This window comes from Cyphomyrmex costatus, unplaced genomic scaffold (genome assembly GCF_001594065.2).
Source record: "Cyphomyrmex costatus isolate MS0001 unplaced genomic scaffold, Ccosl1.0 scaffold133, whole genome shotgun sequence".
NCBI classification, from domain to species: Eukaryota; Metazoa; Arthropoda; class Insecta; order Hymenoptera; family Formicidae; genus Cyphomyrmex; species Cyphomyrmex costatus.
The window spans coordinates 745,095-768,452 of record NW_017275315.1 but is presented as its reverse complement, the minus strand read 5'-3'; the positions used below and the strand labels follow the sequence as shown (position 1 = coordinate 768,452).

The 23,358-nt window shown below is 36.2% G+C and overlaps 2 protein-coding genes across 2 annotated transcripts in view; both read left to right on the top strand.

Annotated features, from left to right (window-relative positions):
• LOC108782726 (Down syndrome cell adhesion molecule-like protein Dscam2) overlaps positions 1–17,529 on the top strand; it is a 168,966-nt gene extending 151,437 nt beyond the window's left edge. The window contains exons 12-26 of the mRNA XM_018551080.1: positions 297–602; positions 2,178–2,477; positions 4,006–4,137; positions 4,588–4,727; positions 5,476–5,639; positions 6,451–6,665; positions 7,947–8,540; positions 9,279–9,548; positions 10,021–10,475; positions 11,133–11,406; positions 11,644–11,802; positions 12,022–12,176; positions 13,865–14,084; positions 14,654–14,744; positions 15,252–17,529. Of these exons, the coding sequence (XP_018406582.1) occupies positions 297–602; positions 2,178–2,477; positions 4,006–4,137; positions 4,588–4,727; positions 5,476–5,639; positions 6,451–6,665; positions 7,947–8,540; positions 9,279–9,548; positions 10,021–10,475; positions 11,133–11,406; positions 11,644–11,802; positions 12,022–12,176; positions 13,865–14,084; positions 14,654–14,744; positions 15,252–15,516 (3,740 nt within the window). The 3' untranslated portion in view covers positions 15,517–17,529. The remainder of the gene's footprint in view (positions 1–296; positions 603–2,177; positions 2,478–4,005; positions 4,138–4,587; positions 4,728–5,475; positions 5,640–6,450; positions 6,666–7,946; positions 8,541–9,278; positions 9,549–10,020; positions 10,476–11,132; positions 11,407–11,643; positions 11,803–12,021; positions 12,177–13,864; positions 14,085–14,653; positions 14,745–15,251) is intronic.
• A 940-nt stretch (positions 17,530–18,469) lies between these two features.
• Positions 18,470–22,086, top strand: LOC108782717 (actin-like protein 6B). The gene is made up of 6 exons (XM_018551070.1): positions 18,470–18,494; positions 18,594–18,794; positions 19,519–19,956; positions 21,048–21,388; positions 21,721–21,816; positions 21,897–22,086. Exons 1-6 carry the CDS (start codon positions 18,470–18,472, stop codon positions 22,059–22,061), a joined length of 1,266 nt encoding a protein of 421 aa, XP_018406572.1. The 3' UTR covers positions 22,062–22,086.
• Positions 22,087–23,358: the final 1,272 nt, after the last annotated feature.

Genomic DNA, 23,358 nt, shown 5'->3' with positions numbered 1-23,358 from the left:
AAACTATTTTTCCTCGGATTAATTCAATATATTTCCTCCAATTAATTAGTTAAACATTTATTTATTTTAAATCAGATTATTTAGTCTTTTAATAATTAGATAATTTGTTAAGATATAAAATTGACATTTTTTCGCAATTTTTTAAATTAATTAAGTAAAACAATGCGATTTTCGTTTTCGCTCGCGGATTTTGGAACTTAATTGAGGCGAACGGGGCTTCCGGACCGCGTCGTTATAATAGCTGTCGCGTTTTGGGATACGTGACAATCGATTAATGATTGCGCATTGTGGGTCAGTGCCGCCACGATGGGTGGTGGAGCCGCAGGACGCCCGTGCGTCGGAGGGGATGCCCCGATTGAGTTTGCATTGTCACGCCGACGGGTTTCCGCCGCCGATGGTCACATGGCGACGCGGCAGCGGCAAGAAACCTGGCAATTATCACGACATTGCCAGCCACGAGCACATGCACGATCTGAGTATACATTCCAACGGTTCACTGGTGTTTGGCCGGGTCCAGGAAGATCATGAGGGCTTCTACCTGTGCGAGGCTGTAAATGGCATTGGAGCCGGGCTCAGTAAAGTCGTTTACCTCACGGTCAACGGTATGTATCAATTTTAATTGAGTCCTCAAGTTAGATTACTTAAAGATTGATAGTAATGTTATCAAACTTATTTTTAAATAATATAAGTATAAATGTTTATCAGATTTTTTTTCCTTTCAACATTCACAGAGTTAAATAGCTACTTTTACTTAAAGCATTTTTTGAAAAATTATATACGCCATTATATAATATATTGGAAAAAGTATTTATACTTTTTTAATATTAAGAATTACAATCCTTACTAAGAAATATTTCACAAGAACATAAGTTAACCGAATGAAATTTTATTATATTTCTTATAATAGTGGAAAAAAGTTATTCTCGATGTTAATGTCTTTTTGTTAATGTCTCTTTGTTAATATCTATTCTTTACAATCTAATGTAATTGTTACAGAAAATTTAATGACTAGAGAAATTTAATAACTATAGAAATGTAATGTTTTACAATAAAAGCGTTATTAAACCTCCTATTACTATCTACAATTACAGAAAATAATTTAACGTTAAAGCTTTACGAAGTATAAAATATCTTTCTCCCTCATAACTCCTTTTAGTAGGATTAGTCTTCTACTAATTGGCGATTAACCCTAATTGGATCTCGCTGAAACTTTAGGTATTATCAACAGTGTGACGATTGACCCGTGTAGTCAATTTAATCCTTATCCTATTAAGCATTGAAGAAATATTTTTTGATAAAATAATCGAATTACTCTCAACTTCCTTTTCATTAAAGATGTCTTAATTTTTAGGACGTTAACAAAATTTACTTGCCAACATATATATCTTGTCAAATTTAATTTTTTTAAATTCTTAATCTTTTTGTTTTTATTTAATTTTTTTAGTTCTATAACTCTTAGATTTTACCTTATTTTAAAATAAATATGTACTCAACATCAATAAGTACTATAGGCATTAATATAATATTTAAATTATGTGTTGTTTATAATTATAATTTATAACTAAATAAATAATCATATGATTAAGATATCATCTTATGTTCAGAATAGAATTTTATTTATAATTTTGTACTATAGAGTAGAGACGAAAAAAATAATTTCGTTAAGCATCTAAAAATTTATGTAGATACAGAAAATTATTTTATTGGATCATTAAGGAAATTATGACGCCCAAGCTGGTCGCTAGAATATTTTTTGTAGCATTGCTCATCATGCTCATTATTTTTACGTAATTATTTTGATGGTCCAGCAAAATTATTTTTGGATTTGTATCTCTCTTTCTCTCTCTCTCTCTCTTTAGCTACAATTTTTAATACTGCAGCAAAATCATTTTTTTTGTATATAAAAAAAAACGCTTTAGAGCAAAAACACACATACATGCATATATAATAAAAAAATGTACGATACACAATTATAAATAGAATTATTATTTTTAACTTGGATTGTTCAAAAAGTTTGACTCAAGAATTTAATTTTACTCATTTTATTAAATAAAATTTATTTAAATATGACTGTGTTTTAAAATAATATCTAAAATAATCTATTTTAAGTATATATCCATCATATCTCTCTGACTATGTAATTATAAATAGAATTCTATTCTGCTTGATATGTACAGTCCCTGCACATTTTGTGGAGAAGCATCGTAATCAGACCGCGAGGCTGGGCTCGAATGCTTCTCTACGTTGTGAGGCAAAAGGCGACCATCCTTTGAAGATAGTCTGGAAGAAAGCAGGCTCCCAATTGGATCCTAAGCTTCCCGATTATCGTTATACTCTGAAGGAGGACAACACTACCGATGGCGCCGTCAGCGTTCTCGGCTTTGTCAGCACTAGCCGCGAGGACAGTGGAAGGTATTTTTGTATCGCGTCCAATGCTTACGGCCGCGACGAGATGACCATTCATCTTTATATTCAAGGTACTTTACATTCAATCAATTATTATCTAGATCGCGATGAAAGCTCTTTGAAAAATCATTGACACCGAATACAAAGACATATAGTATTAATATAGAAACGGACATTTAATAATTCTGACAACAACAGCAAGAAAAAAGTGATAAAAATAACAATGATATTTCCGTGTTAACGTTGACGTTTCATAATCGTTTGTTCTCTGTCGGAGGTAGGAGATAGTCAATGGAGTCCATGAAATTATTGTGAAGCAAGCTATCGCGATGATGCCTTCGGGGCGTCAGTCGGTCGGTTGTTTGTGCGTAACGCTATTTCGCTGAATGTAATTATCGTAATGTATACAGGCACTCGACAACGCGCATCCATTTAATTTAATGTACGTCCGTGCAAGTACGCGCACGGAGAGACAGATGAGCCAGTGGCTCGCACTCTCTATGTGTTCTCCAAAATGAGATACGCTTCGAGCGGACGTATTGCGCCGGATAACCCGTGAAATATGCATAATGCAGGTACGCGACAATCGTGCCATAACTGAAAATTATTCCATAGGACGCGATGTGCGTCGGACGATGCTCCGGGAATTAGCCGAAAATTTCTAACTAATTGCCCAACTCTAATTTTACACGGTGAAAACATTTTAATAGAGGTCATGCCAAAAACCAGACTGACACTATTTAAAATAGCGTGTTAAATGTTGAAATTATATCTGTGTCAGTCAAACTTTTAATAGATAATACCATCGCTATTATTATAAAAGAGTTATAATGCTTCTTTAGATGTCATGCAGAATAATATATAATACCTGTTTAAAGAATGACTGACTCGCGGGTGATGCACATAGTATAATACGTAAATAAAAATGTTTATCCGTAATATAAAGGAATTACATAATTTAAAATTAATATTCCTAAAATATATACGCAAAAATATGAAAAACATAATATAAATCAGATTTAGTAAGAACGATAAAAAATTACTTAAGCGTTAAAAAGTTTAATATTAATTTTATATTTTAGAATACTATTGTAAATTTTGAATGAGGTCATTGAGCGTTAAGTTATGCCTTCAATAATCATTAGAAGGTTTAATCTACCATGCTAAAAGCGGAGAAAAGTTTCTAGAAATTCTGTCTGTTGTATATCAGTTTGAATTCCCTAACAATCAATATTATATCGGCATTGTATCTAATAACTTAATAGACGATTCAATTTTTGAACTGTTTTATATCATTATTTTGTATATGCAGAATATATTTTATTTAAGTGTTATGAAAAGATACAAACAATTGAACTATATAATTTCAAGATTGATAGTCTGCTTATTCTCTCTTTCTTTTTAAGTTAGTAATTAGGTTTGTATTTATAAAAGTCTAGATTATAAATATTTTGCTATTAAATGTATGAAAAACTAGTGTTACATTAATTAAAAAGGCCTATTTCCTTGTAAAACGTATCGATAGCAATACTATATCATTCAATAGTAATAGCATTTAGAGTTGAAAGAAATTCCATACACGAATTTATGGATATATAGAGCCTCCAGATTTTCCACGGAATCTTCACGTAATCGAAAAAGGCAGTCGTCACATCAATCTAGGCTGGACGACTAGTCAAGACGGAAACAGTCCAATTACCCAATACATAATCGAGTACAAAACCGAATCAGGTAAGCATAATCGTAATAATTAAGGTGAACTGAAAAATCTAATATCTACAAATTTAATATATTATATATTTAGGAGAGCATTATAAAAGAATTTTTAAAAAGGATTAAATTTAATTTAAAAATTGAAAGTATATTAATAAAAATTTGATATCCAATTATGCATTTTGCATCTAGTTTTAAATTCTTGAACGAAATTGCAAACAAGAGTATTAATTTTCAGCATTTGTTTGTATAAATATATTGTAATTAAATTGTAGAATTATATACTCTGAACTAATCTATATTCTGGATAAATATACATACATGTATAATTTAGAATATTAAAAGAGCTGATAACTAACGGCTTGCATGGACTAGTATAAATATAACAGCAGCTTTATCTCGGATTGACGTTTCCGATCGTTGACCCAGGGGATTAAATTACCGCAAGATGATTGTTCAATTTTGCAGAAGTATGGCACGACCACACGTTCCACACGACGGTACCGGGGACACGTGCTCGCGGCCACGTGAGCGGTTTACGTCCTGCGGTCACTTACCAGTTCCGGATGTACGCGGACAACGAACTGGGTCGGAGTCAAGCGAGCGACGTAGGTATCGGGGCCAGGCCGAACATTTACAAGTCAAATCGCACCCTGGTCGGACGATCGTACCCTCAACGACTAGCCGGTCGTCATCCCCTTCTCCCTCGAGAATTAAAACAATCGGGACACCGGTGTGTGACGGGAACCGAGTTCAATCGATATTTTCCCGCGCGCATAAAAAAAAAAAGAACTATCTCACCTCGAAACGTATTCCTCTCTTCGTCGTCTCTTGACGGATGTGCGGCTGTATTGTTGGCCTGGATTTAAATTGCGCTCTGCGCTGCCCTTTCGAGCATATCGACCCCTCTCGTACTCTCTTTTTTTTCTTCCGGGAAAGAATTCGTTCGCGCGTTTAAGGATGCAGTCTGTGTAACATCCGCCGCAACGCTTTGAAGAGAAATATCGAAATGCATCCAGCTAAATTTGTTTTGTTCCCGCGAATTCTCTCCAATTCGTGATCTGCGTTTCACATGTTTCTTTAAACACCGACGTGACGGCTGACATCCGGATTTTATATATACTGTACTATATTTACTTTTCAATCGATTTTTAAATCTGTCTCAGTGTTTTACAAAAGAATTTAATCCGTAATTTATTTTATGATCGTCTCTTTTTAATTCTAATTTGTTATACGAACGAAACTTGTAAAATACTTGAAAGGTTTAGTGTGGCAATTAACGGAAGAAAAGAATACGCAAACGAAAGTGAACGAACTCGCCAGAGATTTCAAAAGAGGGTTTTACGGGCTTTTCAGATTTTAGAAACGACAACTGAGGGAGAGAAACCGGGTGGACCACCGCGAAATCTCAAAGTAGACCCCATCAGCTCGACCGAATTCAACGTCACCTGGGATCCGCCCGATCATGATTTATGGAACGGCGAGATACTCGGTTATCATGTCGGCTACAAGGAACACAGGTAACGACCAAAAACACTGCCGTTATTTTAACGACGTGCCTCGACAGATAGGGGTTTGTTTTCCCCCTCGCGCGCGCATATACACACATAGGCACGCACACAGAATTCCAACTTCCTGTATTTCAGCCCATAGAGCTGATACCGTAGAATTCACGCGCCATTAATAAACGACGAGCTATCTCGAGTTATTTATCCGCCTGGGGCAACGCTGACAAATCCTCGAAAAACTATAGGCTTTTTTTACAGCCGTGTTTTGTTACATCATTCTAGTGCATTTTTGTTGTGGTACTTTAACCACAAACTAGTTAAATTTGATATAAATTTTTTCTACCTTTCTACGATGCTAATTACATTGAAGTCAATATAAATTCAATAATGTAGCTTATGCGTCATGTTTTTATTTTCGATCACTTTTTAATTTGTTTGCATTATTAGATTTTTAATCGATATATTTAATTTAATATACAATCTGCATAACTTTTCTCACTTATTTATTATTTTATAAATTGAATATTCTGGAATATTTATTCAAAAAATGAATATTTTCTGATTTTTCTTTATCTCGTATATTGTATATTTTTTAAATTATGATTTTATTTTACTTTTACCTTGGCATATATAATACTTTCTGCCACGTGTGTCATCTACATAAACTCATATTATTTTTACATTTTTCACTCGGTAATCTAATGCCAAGTTTCCTGCCGAAACTTTGCCCAAAGTTTGGGGTTAAAAGGAGACACTTGACACCCTTTCAGCTTTCTAATTAATCACATGAGCCAGATGTAAGGAACACTTTCGTGAAATTCAGGTTGGGGGCAGAGCAATACACGTATAAAACTGTGGAAAGACGGATCTCGACAGCGAGCGTCGCTCTGGGTTTGGCAAGAACATCCATGCCCGGACGCCAGCATCACTTGACGAACTTGAAGAAGTTCACGCGTTACAGTGTGGTCGTTCAAGCGTTCAACGCCCTCGGACCTGGTCCCATGACTCAGGAAGTTGTGGCGTCGACACTCGAGGATGGTAAGTGACCGTGAAAAAAGCCCCATCGGTTGATTCAATTTCGGCAAGCATCAAGGACATCGCAAAGCATATTTTTATTATAGTTTTAGTAAATATCGGAGTATAAGTCGAATGTAAACGTCTCTTTTACGTTTCGTTGTTTCAAATTTGTCTTTTAGAAATCTCATTTATGCTTCTATTACTGTCTTTTTTATAATCGATTTATGTTCCAATTTTTATTTTTACCAGGAAAATAGTTAAATAGTTAAAACAATGCTAAAAAATAATATAACAGATATCATTTTTAAATCTGTTTCGTCGAGATTAATTTTATTAAGTTTTAATGAAGTGGCACATTTATTGTAAACTTCTTGACGAATCAAAAACAACGAAAATATGCACATTGAACGCCAACGGAATTAACATATCTGTTACGATCGATCGGAGCGTTCGTGGCCGGGAGAGCGAAACTCTCGTCTAGACGGCTATTTTCGCGTCAGAACTCGACCCGAAAAGCTTCAAAAATTCATGAAGAGAATAATATTCGCGCCTTCTCGCGAGCCTATCACGAATTCCGTTATGAATACCGATCGCATGCGGCCGCGCGGCTGCACGACTTTCCGGATAAATAATAAATTCAGATGCGGCACCCGTGCTCGCAAATAACTTCTTTAATCTTATACCCGCTGGGGAATGGCGGACCCGACGAAACTTTCAAGTGCAAGCACTCCGATATTTTCGATCGTGGGGAGGCAAACATCCCCACGACTTACAACAGCATCGTATCTCTTTAAAAACTTTCCTCCTAAACCCGTTCTTGAAATATTCCACGCGTATAGTCACATTGCGCTTGAATATACGACGAATATCGACATTTTAAATATAGTATGAGTTTTACGAGCTGCATCGTATTTCCCAAATTATTACTATCATAAAATATATCCAATTCACAGGAATGTCAAAATTTTCATTAAAATTAACGTACGGCTAAATATGTATGATATGTGTAAATTTATATGTATACACATTAGATTACTATTCTTTTAAACGCGTAACTAAAGTAGTGTCGCACTATTTTCAGTTCTAACATATTTAAATTTGTTTATTTTTATTACATACTAAAATATAATAATAATAATTTGTATTGATCTTATAAAAAATAGCAAGTCTTATTTTTAAACAATGTATAGATGTTAAATAATAACATCAAATTTTGATAGAAGATATTTGCAATATATAATAAAAGTTGGTGGATTACTTTGCAAAGGTAAAATCTTTGGTTGTAACTTTGAATTTTTCTAGTCCCCAGCAGTCCTCCTCAGGATGTGCGATGTACCGCGCTCTCGTCAATGTCCTTACAAGTCTCCTGGGAATCTCCGCCCGATTCCAGCTTAAACGGGATCCTGAAAGGTTATAAGGTCATGTGGGAAAACATGGACGCACTGACGGAGTCTGTAAAACCAGAGATGAAGATTACCACTGCACTAACAGTGGTACTCCACAGTCTGGAGAAGTACACCAATTATTCGATCCAAGTCCTGGCATACACCAGAACTGGCGATGGCGTCGCCTCGTTACCCCTTTATTGCGTAACCGAGGAGGATCTGCCGCAGATGCCGGCCGGTGTCAAAGCAGTCGTCAGCTCGGCCACGTCCATTATCGTTTCTTGGCAACCGCCCTTGAAGAGCAACGGCAACATCACCTCCTATAACGTACATATCCGTGGATTGGGATCGGAGGGTAAGTGGCACAGAAGAGCCCTGCCGCCGTATCAAACCAGCTATCAGGCCGAGGATCTGCACAAGAGGAGCCAGTACGAATTCACGATCGCGGCGGTCACCTCGGTTGGCGAGGGTCCGCAAACCCCGTCCGTTACGGTTTCACCTTCCAGCGAAGGTAAAAAGATTATCCTTATTTCAAATTAGCTTCGAGATTATTGTCTGCGTGAATAAAATTTAATCCAGCAATACATTTCTTACATGGTCTACTTGAACTTTGCAATTTTTTTTAAATTTTTTTAAGTCCAAAATTGAAAATATATTAGATTCAAAAGAGAAGACATATTTCTAAACATTAAAAAATGTGCCATATTAAAACGGAGTTTATATTGTGAATATTTTATTTACCTTATCTTTATATATATATTTATACGAAGATTTATATATTTCGTATACTTTATATACTTTCGATATTCAGAAGATTGTATAAGAACACGAGAGAGTAGTTTATAACATTGGTACATCGAAAATATGCAACTTTACTGCAGTCGTAAAACTTGGAGCTGCTATTCGGCGCACAAATTGGACTAGTTGCGAAGTTACGTTTTCAAGCGCCGTTTGGAAACGATTCGCCCATCGTATAAACATCCGTTTTTCCGAGCTATATAAATTGTCTACAGTCAACTGATAATGATATACCGAGTGCCGTACTTATGTTTGTTAATGAGCCGCGCGTTTTTTATTTTCTTCTTTAGCTTCTCAGCAGAAAGTCTCCGCAAACTCTTTATCACAAACTTTAAATCTTTCCCATCATGAAACACTCTTTCTCTGAGTTTGCTTCGCGTGGTTGATAAAAGCTAACTTAGACGACTATCGTGCACTCGATAAGGGTTCGCTCGACTTTACTCTATTACAGTACGCGCCGCCATATATTCGTTCGGCACCACGCTTATCGTACCGTGGAAGCAAGATGTAACGCTGCCTTGTCAAAGCGTGGGCAAGCCTGACCCTTCGGTTATTTGGAAGCAATGGGGTCAGATAGTCAAGCCATCCACCAGGGTGTCCCTCCATACCGATGGATCCTTGCAGATCACTGAGCTTCACAGAGAGGACAGCGGAAATTACACTTGCTTCGTGGAAAACCGCCATGGTTCCGATCAAATAACTCATCGTTTAACCGTACAAGGTAAACGCAATTTTCATTTTAGGATATAATAATAATTACACGAGAAAGAGAGAGAGAGAGAAAGAAAGAGAGATTTATTATCGGTAATATAATTAATATAAAAAAATATATTATTTTTATTTTAATTTAATTTTATAAATTATTGAAAAAGAAATAAAAGGTTCATTGTATTACAATTAATTAATGAAATAAAATTACGTTACCTCTGTAAAGAAAATAATATAATATATGTATTAATAATTAAATTTATTAAATGCTATAAATATATTCATTTATTATTAGGTACATAGGTTCTGATTTAGGTAATACTCTATTTTATTATTTTAAATACAAAACTAATACTAATAACTAATACATATTAATGTTAATATTTAATGTTTTATTTGATCATAAATAAATTTTTTCTAAAAGTTTGTAACAATCATAATATATTATAAGGAGCGATTCGTAAATCAAAATTGGTCCTTTTCAGTTCCACCTGCAGCGCCGTTATTACACGCGACCAGCACCAGCAGCAATTCGATCAACGTGCAGTGGAAGAACGGTGATGATGGCGGTTCGCCGATTCGCGGCTACATCTTACACTACAAACGCGAGTCCGGCGAATGGGAGGAGTTTAAGGTGTCACACAAAGTAAGCAGCTTTGTCCTGTCGCGACTCTGGTGCGGCAACGACTATCAGATGTACCTGACGGCGTATAATCGCATCGGCATGGGCAGACCCAGTGAGATTGTCAAGGCGACTACGAAGGGCTCCAAGCCGGATGACTCGCCTGGAACTGGCGACAAGTTTGTTACGGTTAATGTTTCATGGATCACCTTGCATCTCAGCACGTGGAATGATGGAGGGTGTCCCATAACTTTCTTTGAACTGGAATACAGAAAGAGCGGCGAGGGTATCTGGACGCTGGTCTCGAATAACATAGAGGTATTCGAATGTAAAGAGATTTTATTTTGCTAAATATATGTATATGCAATAAAACAAGATAAAGTTACTTATCTTTTCTTATAAAAGCGTTATAGAAATTATTACAGTTAGAAACGGATTTTTTAATCAATTTATCATTTATTTCAGAGTCAATTTTTTCTTTACAAAAACATTGGAAAAAGTCAGTATTTGTCGTTTTCGAATTTTATGTAATATCATACTCTTTATATTATATTAAATTTAATTTAGGAAAGATTTTAGTAATTTTAGTAATTTAATAAATTTTACATAAAATTGACTGAAAATGAGAATATAATTGAAAGAAATAATATTGTTTAATTTCAATTACTTCGGACATAAAAATTACCAACGCTTCGGCGTTCCTACTTGGAAAAACGATCTTCAAGAAATATTCTTAAAAAATAAAATAACATGAAATATGGAACGACATGTATAAATATTTTATTGTGAAACATTTTAATCACAAAAATTGTTTCATAATGCAGACATTTCGATATTATCCTTATAAACATTAAAACATAATATTATCGTCAATTGCTATAAATATTGATACTAACTTCTCTTAAAGACAATTTAATATTTTACACATGTATTACGGGATTATGATGGCCTACATGCAACTTATATATTGTACAGGTGCAAAAGACGTATACTCTGAGCGAATTGCAGCCGGGAACCACTTATGACATCCGCATAAGAGCCCACAACAATGCCGGCTCGTCGGTGGCTGAGTACAAGATAACGACGTTGCAACCGCACATTAGCACGACCATGTCCGCCATCGAGATCGATCATTACATTCCCCAAAACACCTCCGTATATTCGGATCTAAAGCTCATCGTACCTTTGGTATTAAGTTCATTCGCGATCATTGCTGCAGCCGGTGCCGTCTTCTACTGTTTCCGCAAACGTTAGTCTGTCACATGCGCAAACTTTTCAAATCAAAATTGTAAATAGCAAAAGAATTTGTTTAAAAAGTATAATAAATAAAACACACAAGAGTAAACACAAAATATAAGTCATTGAAATACGTTTGTGATAGATAGAATAATGCTGTTTTTGTAAAATGTCATCAGTTTTGAAAAGAATTAATTGTTTGTTTAATTTTGAAAGTGTGGTCATTTGTATCTTAAGATACTAATTGCAGGTCCATTTATGAGCGACATTGGAAGTCTGCATGACGCACAAACTGCAGCCGCCCTAGACAATAAGCAGAATATGGAGCAGCGTGAGCAGTATTATGCCACCGTGCGTAAACCGCTACGTTCGCCAATTCACGAGATGGCCACGCTCGAAAAAATACCAGGTGAGGTAAACATTAATTCGCGTCAGTGAAATCAAACCTGTTCTTTTTGTAAAAAAAAAAAAAAATCGACAGTGATATAAAACAAATGCAGGGCTCTTTTTTCTCTCTCTTTCTTCCTTCTATCTCCCTCTGTCTCTCTGAAAAATCGAGATTGCGCGATGGTAAACGATTGCGGCCCGAACGTCATTATTAACAAAACGCTATTAAATATTCTTGTAGAATATTCGGAAGATATCTACCCGTACGCCACATTCCAGCTGGAGGAAAGTGTTCCTGCAGGAGGCGACAGTCGCTGCAATTCTGCAGCGCCTCTTCAAACCTTTGTCTATCACGACCCTCGTCTCTCCACTGCCGATACCCTTCAGTTACGAGAGGTATCGTCTACCGATTTATGTTATTAGAAGTGCCGTCTTTTCGCTGCACGTTTCTACCCCGTACAATTTTCGACCGTGTAATATTTTTGTTTCTTTTATCTCTAATTCTCTAGTTTCACGATTCGTTTCCTTAACTTTTTTTGAGACTGAAGCGAATATTTGCAATTTTGGCCAAAATAGTCCACATCTGGTATTTTTTTTAATATAAGTAAAATAAACTTGATTTAAAGAAACTTTAGTTATCCTTAAATTTTTTAATTTTTTTTATCTTTAGCGCCTAAGCTTTTTTCAATTTAAAGTATCCTCGACATAAAATATAAATTATAAAAAAATCATAATTCTATATATAATATAAATAAGATCGTGATGCTGATTTTGGGTTTTACAACAATACAAAAAGAATACATTTATTATCAATCTGACAATTAAACGTGCGGGAAGAGACGCGTGAGCATGGCAACCTGTCACCGCTTCTATCATTCACTTTCATACATTCTCAGCTTCGTTACACCTGCGACAACTGCATGCATACCCCGATCAATGCACCGAGAATTATCTTACTCTTGCGACGTAAATCGGAATATTTAGCGATCTTCTATGCAAATACTTAGGTCACTTGTACTCGCATGCTCGGGATGAATTTTTCAAGTTTCTTGTTTCGCGCGCGATTACAAGTACATGTGATATTACGAATTTTAATTTGCGCGCGAACTTTTCTAATCTTTTCCAATTCGGAAACGCGAATGTCTCTGTTCCTTTTTTTTTTCAACTGCGAGATCGTTACGCCGATTAAGTGAGTACCATTGCAAGTTACATTGTTGCGACTGCTGGTCCCATCGTTTCGCCTCGTTTCGCAATTGTCCTGAAACGATTCGTGAATCGAAGTACTGATTAGAACAAACTAAACCTATCGAACGTCGTTCGCCATTTACATATTTGCATCTGTCGCCGAGTCTCGTCGTAGCTTTACTAGCTGTAGTATAAAAAAACTCATGATTCATCGCTTCCGCGACTCCTAGTTCGATGAAGTAGAATAGAGTTTTTGTAGAGATGGTGAAAGTTCATTACTCTTTTCCTTCACAACTAAGTAGAGGATAAAACAAAAATGCACACTTCTAGACTATTACTTCGAAATTCGTAATAAAAAAGCCGCGTAATTAGTTTTATTTATTTTTTGTATTATCAATAACAAATTAAATCTGTCTTTAATTAATCTCAATTTAATAATAAAAGTAACGTTTTTGTAAAAATGAATAATTCTTGTACAAAAACTAATTACTTATAATCAATTATTTGAAAAATTTACTTTTTTGAAATACGCATAAATGTAATAGATATATGATAATATATGTTTTTTGCAAGAGAGATTGTCCTTTTAAATTCGCAACTGCCCAAAGATTGTTCACTTGACTTATGATCAGCAAATTACATGCGAACATCTTCCGCTCTCGTGATTCCCGCGATACGTCGACTCACTTGAATAGCAAAAACCCGACGAGATAAATTATTATTAACCCCAGTCAGGCGGAAACCCGTGTACTTACGATCGTCGACGATTCTGCTCTAATCTTGAGATCGCTTCTCGTGCGATCCGGTAGACACAGAGATCCGCCGACGTAATCGGGGATGCGGCGGATGCGCGACACGCGGTGTACCATCTCATAGAAATCAATTCCGTCTGATTGCAGTCGGATTGCAACCGGTACACTAAGGTGCGCGGAGGCCGTTCGTCCTCTGCGCCGTTGCACAAAGCGCACAAGGTCAGTCAGGGCAAGTCCGAGTCGGAGGAGTACGACACCCTGGGCTCGGACAGCGACACGGAAGTCGGGACCAGCAGCCGAACCGAGTCTTCCAATCACCTCGTCGATTCGCACCACTCGGCATCTGCGGCCGACTCGCGTGTCCACAGTATGCAATATTTTCACCTCTTTCTGTTTTTCTTTCTCTTTCTCTCTGTGTTTCTGTCTCTCTTATTCTCAGGAGTGTAGCAGTAGGATGAAAGGCAACTTCTCGGATTAGAAGTAGAGGCTACGGTTTTTAATTCTTTTTCTTTTTTTTATTCTTTTTATCAATGTGTTTTCTCGCTGGAGACTCAGTCCCATGGTATATAATTTTTACTTCCGGAAAATCCTGTATTCTAAACACCTATTCCGATTTCCATTTCCACGTGGCTCGCGCCTTCCGCTGCTTCTAGTTGCGAGCACTTTCGTACTGTTGATATTGTAAACAATAGAAGCTCGACGATCATGGTAACGCGTGCACGTTTGTTTTCCCGACCTAATTTTGCCCGACGCACGTATGTGTATGCGATATACGTTTCCTTGGTTGTAGTCACACGAACCAACTGTTATTGTATCGAGCAACGTAGATCCATGATGAAATATCCACCGTGAGATCGCGAAAGCACTTGTGTGATTAATCATTTATTTTCGGCGAATTAGGTGTAAAAGACAAAGGGAAAACGTGTTTGCTTACAGACTTCCTGTACCATGGACCAGAATCTAGCACGTCTACAGAACCCTCACCGATTTTTGAGAGAAAATCGTTTCCTGGAAGGGGAAGACCCAAGTAAGCCTGTCATGCATTAGTCAATTATTAATCTTTTTAATCTTTTCCACGATGCTCCTGAATTTCTAAACTGATTATTTGCTCAGATATCAAAATTTACAATCAAATAAAGACTATTTAAATATGTCGTCAAATTCGACATTACATTTAAGTTTAAGATATATACATGCTCTAAACTAATTATTGTTTTTTTTATAATTATAATTATCATCAAATTATTTATAAGCCAATAGTTTTATGTATATGTATAGCTCGAACGCATTTTTACGGCCGACTTTTGCCGAAGGTTAGTAAAAACAGAGAGAGATGCGTTTGATAGAGGCAGATTGTTATCAAAGGTCTCCATAACTATAATATAATATATTTTATTAACTTTTGGTTAACACAGACTTATTGATCAAGTTTGGTTTTAAGTCCATATCATTAAATTTACTGTTAATAATCTAAACTCCAATTAAAACATGTCTCACTATTTATAAAATAGTCAGAAAGTCTGTTTGCATTCAGGATGTTACAGCTGGCGCGTCATACCAGCGAGGAGGCCCGTGCCCACTTCGGGCCAATCCCCGGGTTTGGCCATCCCAAGCACCAGTCGGGCAATCCCTGTGCCAATCGGGACCAGGAGCGTGACGGATCAGGAAACCTGTTCGTCCCCAAGCTGGACCCACCCTCGGGCTTCTCCGACGCGTTTGAGCTAAGCGAGGCCGAGTGCGACTTCGATCGCGGTCATAACAGCCAACGAAACGTCCGTGACTTCGTAATCGCGGTGTAAATACGTGTAAAAGCCTCCGATGCGTACGCGGGAATCCCATCGTAAGATAAAAGAGAAGAGGTGACATTAAAAAGTAAATAGAAGTGAAAAAGAAGAAGAATACAAAGGAAATATCGCGCGAGATTTATGCAAGCCGCGGTCCGTCGTTTCGTTAATGCGAATTGGCGTCTCGCGTCCGATCGCCAGCTAAGTGATAATTCCACTTGCTCCTTCGTCCTACTCCCGGCCTACGTCGACGAGAACGCGTCCGTCAGCTCGACGATCACATGCTCCGTAAACTGCCACCGGCCGTTTCCGGCGAGGTCGATCCGACGTCAAGATTATTTCTCGGCTTAAATATTTTAGGGCTGCGATTAGGCGAACGATCGCAAACGCGCTGCGATTGATCGTATAACAAAGTTAAGTTTAACAGAGAGACAGAGAGTCTATAAGCTGCCGTTTATTGGTTCCGCTTAATCGGTGGAACCAAAAAGTTTTACGCATCGCGTCGTTCGGGTACTCGACCGAGTACTTGAGCGGACCAGGTCGAGCTCTACATTGTTGTCTGTTCTATATCGTGGCGGAAGAAGAAGCGAGCGAAGTCCCCGCGAGTCCGCGGAGCGTCTCGACGACGACACGATCCGTATAAACTGCCACGTTTTATTCCGCGCTCCGTGTAATAATCCTAGTTAGTTAAAAATGGCGGCGCTATACGCGCGATCCATATCCACCTCGGATTTCTTCCCTCCACGCGACGATCTTTATATGCGAATATATTTGCCTCCGATTTGCCGAAGCACATAAATACGTACACAGTCTCCATACAGTCTTCTAATTATTATAATAGCGAAAATCACGACGTGAACGCGCGACGACTGTAACTAAACTGTAATAAAAGTCTAACGGTAACTGCCATCTTGCTCTATTACGAAGCGACCAACGACTGCGAAGAGATCTACGATCGGCCGAGATACCCCGCGAATTGTTTTTCGACAATTGCACGTGTTTCTGGCGCGAGACACTCGTACATGCATATCGAAAGCGAGCAATACGCGACCTCTCCAAACATTTTTTCCCCCTGTCTTCCAATCATTCTCGTCGATTCGATCAAACATCCGTTCATTCGTACCATCTTCCGCTTCTCCGCGAAGAGTATTACCGTATATGTCTATGTAAAGAGAAAGTAACGCTATCATTCGTCGTTGTCGTCAGTGTCGTTTTAACTTATCCGCGAGAGAGACTGAAAGAAGCATTGTAGTTTAGGTTTACACTTGACATCTGTCAAAAGAGTGACCGCAGGGTTTTTATGGTTTGTGCGGAAGCTACGAAAGTTTACAACGACAATGAAAGGAGACGGTCAGACGCGAGTATTGTGAAAGAAACGTCGAATGCGACGAATGTTGGGCGTAAACCTAGTCTTAGTAGACGAGTTACCACGTAGCGTAAACGTAACGACCGAACATAATGTCTGTAAGTTATCTATTACTGTACCCATTGTACATCTCGCTCACAAACTGCCGCGTACATCACACGCCATCCGAGACCCAGTCCCTCTCCCGATAGATAAAAGAAGAAATGAAGAGAAGAAGAGATCGAAGAAAACGTAAATGCGATGCCAGTCTGCGTCGATTAACGATCGACGGACCCTAAAGCTGATGATGATAATCTAAGAAATTATTGAGGTACACGAGAAGAGTACTATTTCGCGAGTGTCATCGTAACTTCCGCAATACTACGTGTTGCCATCGAATCATTTTCGCCAACACGTTACCCGTTGGCTTGTTGGGTTACCGTTCACACTCGGTCGGGTGACGATGATTTTTCGGCCAGCCGGTTTAAGTGCCCCCCATGCCTTTCCCTGTTATTTCGGCCCTCGAGTCATTCGCGCGAGGTGGAGGAAAGCGAAATAAGGAGTCGCCCTGTTGATGATATATCGTCTATCTTTATGACACACGAAATGATTTACCACGAAATTCGTACTATTGTGTTTTAGACGACTTTAGATTGTTTATATTCTATTTACTTTGTAAAATATACAACACTAATTCCATATTGGAAATGTGCGAGCCTGTGTGTTTCTTTACCTGTCCATCTGTTTCTCATCCATTAAAGTTTAATTGCAAATTTGTTTTGAAAATATCAAATTGATTTTAGAATATAATGCAGCTTTTACAAGATATTATTAAAAGGATTTATTTTTATTAGCTTTACAAAGGTATTAATTTTATTATTATACCTTCTCTATGATGTTAATTAATGCTTTTGCAATGTTTATCTTGTACCATTTTTACGAAGATTAGATATTTTAACAGCATTGATAGAATTAATTTTATTTATACCCCAAAAAATTTGATATCAATTTTGAATTTAGTTTCAAAAGATGATGGGTATTTTACTGTGCTTATCTCAAGTCTGCATGTCGATACGTGTATAAACGGAAATGAGCAATTAAATATAATTTTGTAAGCAACATGTTAAGTCAAATCTAGATTAAACAAACGTGAATAAAAGAAAATTATTTAACACAAATTTGTTACGTAATTATTTATAATTTTATAGATAGAGTATATATATACTCTCTGAGATAGTCAATGTTTTATTTAGGGAATCATCTGCTTTGTAGATATCGAATGAAAATATTTAGAGCAGTTACTTTCGTAACTTTTCTTTTGTCTTAAGTAATCTGATGGCAATTTAATTTAAAATGAATTTGTCAATTACTTAAGAAAATTAATTTAAATATTATAATATATTCCGCAAAAAAGACCTTCTGTTCATCTCTGTAGCCAACGATCGATTAGTCTTGAGAGGATATGCCGTGCAATCCTCTCAAGTCGGCAGTGTGAGTGTGAATGTGCACGTTGTGTGTGTGTGTGTGTGTGCATGTATGGGTGTATGTATATTAAAGGTACACACTGCAAGGGTGAAACAGTCCACCCGGGCATGCGCCAAGCTTTCTCTCCCTTCAGATACTATGAGCGGTGGTGTCTACGGCGGTGGTAAGTACGGGGCCGCGCTCCATAATTATTTTAACTAGAAAAAGCATACATTTATACGCTCCACTAATTTCACGTGGTTGTCTACGATTATTACTCTAGACGAGGTAGGTGCTATCATCTTCGACGTCGGACACCAGAGTCTCCGCGTAGGATATGGCGGCGAGGATACGCCGAAGGCCGAGATCCCGACGACCCTCGGGGTGTGGGAGGAACCTGCCGACCCCAGTGGAATTGACTGCAATAATGTCACCAAGAAGCACTACAACGTCGACGTCACGGCTATCCAAGTGCGAAAAAAGGGTACGCTATCAAATTTTGGTTCTCCCATTTTCAGACTTGCAAAAAATCAGTTAATTAAATTATTAAATACAAAAATACGAAATATAATCAAATATAATGAAAGTGACACTTTAAAAGCGAGAACGTGTTTTAAATTATCTTATTTTCATGTAACGATAATTTGTGCAAATATAATAATACTTTTACCTAATAATTAAAGAAATCGATATTTCAATCGTTAATATTTCGATAAATGTTATTCAAATAGCGTAATAAATGTCTACAATTTATTTAAATTTTTTTGTTGTTAATATTTAATAGCTTTAATCAAATTAATTAAAAAATATAGAAAAAACAGAATTCTTTCTAGATATGTATATCAAAATCCTAAAAATAAAAATAAATATTTTTTTCATGATTAATATAGAAACAATAATTAACTGTAGGAATTCTCGAATCCTCTTGTTTCACGAAACTTTGTATGAAACAATTTTATTTATGGAAACAATATATTTTTACGTAGAATTACCTTTTTATTGCACTAAAAAAAAATGATTTGTATAAAATATTTTGTACCTAAAATTGTAATACATATGAAATATTTATTATCAAAATACATAATTCATTTATAACTAATCTAGTTTAGTACAAGATTAATTAGTGTAGATACTTTATTAACAAAAGTATTTGTATTTTACTCACTTTGTTGGTATTTTTGCAATATGTAAAATTTTTTTTTGCTTAGATATGGAGATAGTGAGCCTGATGAAGGACGGTATGATCGACGATTGGGACATGTTTGAACGACTGACCGAATACACGTATAAGCAACGACTGCATGCCTTGTCCGAGCATCATCCGATCCTGATGACCGAATGTCCATGGAACACCAGACTGAAGCGTGAGAAGTTGTTAGAGCTCATGTTCGAGAAGTTCAACGTGCCGGCTATGTACATCTGCAAGAACGCCGTGTTGGCTGCTTACGCGAACGGTAGGTCTACGGCGATGGTCGTAGACAGCGGTGCTACACATACTAGCGCGGTACCGGTTCACGATGGTTACGTTATTACTCAAGGAATTGTTAAGAGTCCTTTGGGTGGCGACTTCATCACTATGCAATGTAGGCAGTTCTTTGAAGAAAAAGACATCGAACTGATACCGGCTAGTCTTGTTGCCAGCAAAGGTAAATAATGTTTCATAAAAAGTGCGCAGTTTTCCTAAATATACAGGGTGACCCATTTTAACTTAGGCAGCCAAATAACTCGAAAACTAAATCCAATAGACAAAAATGTTTCAAATAAAAATGGAACGGTGTCGAGGGGGACACGTTTTAGTCACGTTGTTTTTTTCCTAAGTGGAGGTGTTGAAAAGATATGAAGGTCACCTCCACTTTTTTAAATGGAATTATGTAATTTTTTTTAGATAACGTGATTCCTCTAATTATTTTGCATATAAAAGTATTAAGGTAGAGATACCAAAAAACCAATAGTTTTCGAGATATTTTACACTTTATTTTGGTACATATTGACACAAAATGTTAAATAACTCGTAAACTGTTAACTTTTTGATTATCGTACCTTAATGCTTTTGTGAACAGAATAATGAGATAAATCAAATGGTGTAAAGAAAACACATAGTTGCTTTAAAAAAAATATGTATACAAAATGGATAATTTTTTAAATATGCAACTATGTGTTTTCTTTACACCATTTGATTTATCTCATTATTCTGTTCACAAAAGTATTAAGGTACGATAATCAAAAAGTTAACAGTTTACGAGTTATTTAACATTTTGTGTCAATATGTACCAAAATAAAGTGTAAAATATCTCGAAAACTATTGGTTTTTTGGTATCTCTACCTTAATACTTTTATATGCAAAATAATTAGAGGAATCACGTTATCTATAAAAAATTACATAATTCCATTTAAAAAAGTGGAGGTGACCTTCATATCTTTTTAGCGCCTCCACTTAGGAAAAAAACAACGTGACTAAAACGTGTCCCCCTCGATACCGTTCCATTTTTATTTGAAACATTTTTGTCTATTGGATTTAGTTTTCGAGTTATTTGGCTGCCTAAGTTAAAATGGGTCACCCTGTATACATATGTATAAGAAATTTACATACAATGACATTTAACTATACAAATTATTATTGTTATTTCTTACAGGATAAAATATTGGCAGATTTTTAAGCGGAGTTAATAATTTAGATTTTAATAAACTATAAAGAATTCTAATATAATTTCTGCTTATTGATTCATATTTCTTTTAGATGTAGTACGAGAGAGAGATCCTCCTCGCTGGACGAAACGACCGGGACCGCAACCATCGTCGTCTTGGCTGAGCTACATGGTGCGAGAGTTGCTACAGGACTTTCAGATGAACTGTCTCCAAGTATCGGATAGTCCCTATGATGAAGACATGGCAAATACTCTACCCATGAAGCATTATGAATTCCCGACTGGTTACAACGATGACTTCGGATCTATAAGACTTATGATACCCGAAGCTCTTTTCGATCCTAGTAACGTTAAGGGTGTAGGTGCGAGTATTTTAGGAGTCGGCCCTCTGGTCACCACGAGTGTCGGAATGTGCGATATGGACATAAGACCAGTACGTACCTTCGCAAATTTATATTATGAATAAAATTTACTTTGATTAGATTGAATTAAAGTACGACCTTCTTAAGATATTTCAAATCAATTTTGCTGATGGAAAATGAACTTTGTTGAACCATCAAAATAATTACGTGAGCGCGATGAACAGCGTTGCTAAAGAAATTAATATTTTAGCAACAAATTTGAGCATCTTACATAATTATTTTGATGATTCAAACAAAACTATTTTCAAATCTGTACCTAGCTAAATTTTTAGATACTTCAGCGAAATTGTTCCTTTGCATTTTGTACATTATTATTTATAAAATAACAAGACATTTATTACAGAGTCTATATGGCAGCGTAGTGGTGACCGGCGGCAATTCTTGTCTTCAAGGATTCAGTGAGAGATTGAATCGAGACTTAGCCAGTAAAACCCCACCGGTAACTCGTTTTGTAATATTGATAGTAAGTACTTATTAAATTTCTCGATTTATAATAATTTAATTTTCATTCACACACAGAGTATGAGACTGAAAATAATCAGCGCAAATAGCTCAAGCGAGCGACGTTATGGTGCCTGGATCGGTGGCTCGATCCTCAGTTCTTTGGGCTCATTCCAGCAAATGTGGCTGTCGCGTCAAGAGTACGAGGAATCTGGCAAACTCATTTTGGAAAGATGCGCGTAATTAAGTGATGGAAAAATTGGAAAGATGGCACAAGAAATGGATACTTCATTTTCAGTAAATTGATTTTTATGCTCTTATTTTCAGCTTTAAATTAATATAATCGTTTCCCTGCAAGTAAAGCAAAATTTTAAAAAACAAAATCAAAAAAATATTTCCAGACAATTAGGATATTCTTGCGATATTTTTCGTATTTCATTTATGTTATCTGGGTATTTATTATATACTGGTATAATGTGAAAAGAGAGGAATTCATTAATTTTTAATTTTATCACAGACACTAATCAAATATTTTGCGCAAACATTAAAAGAAATTACGTAACAATTGACATGGCGACGGCGGTGTAATATGTTATGAGCCGTCCTCGTGAGCAACAACCATCAAACTCATTTCTGAAGCGCCTAAAGCATTATTAATAAAAACGTAGTTAGAATGTACTAAGATTTTTTTGCAATTTGTGAGAGATAATTTTTTACGAAAAAGATTGATGTGGAATGTTTCCTCGTAACCTTGCACTATAATTAGCAGAAAGTGCGATTAATCAGAAACACCTTGTATAACGCATAAATTGCGAATAAGCAATGTTTAATCTACAATTCGCTTAGATGCCAGTGTTAGACATATAACACATACGGCTTATAAGAATACAGTTCCTAATTGCTCCGTGCTAATCTTCCATATTATTGTATTTTAAAAGAGAAGAATCACTTCATGTTAAAGCAAGCGTAAATGGATACAATATAGATTTATCGCACAATAGATTTTTATTATTTTATTAGATAGTTATTTTTATTAGATATTTATTTGCTGTAAACATAAAATACTCGTTTTATACGTTGAGACAATAGAGACATATCCATTATCGCAATTGTCTTTGTTTTAAGTTATTCTCGAGAAAAGTTATCATAACGTTATCATAACGTAGTAAAAGTAGTAGGTAATATCATCGTACATTCATTAGTTATATACATACTATTACTGTAAAAATATCACACGACAGTCATGCATTATTAATCTTAGAACTGCATACATATTTTTTTGCATACGTAGACTACATACCGAGTCTCTCAAACACAGTTGGATATTTTTATATATAGTATCTAATTCTAGGAAAGCGTATATTTTTCGACAAATCTTTTGCCAGAAGATCAAAGTTCTAATCAACTTTCTAAATTAAAAAATAAGTATTTAAACAAATTCTCAAAAATGTTAACGACTAACTCTTGTCGGATCTCGCAAATACATATATGTGTGTAGTTCTGGGTTTAAGAAGCTGACCTAGATATTTTTATAAAGAAG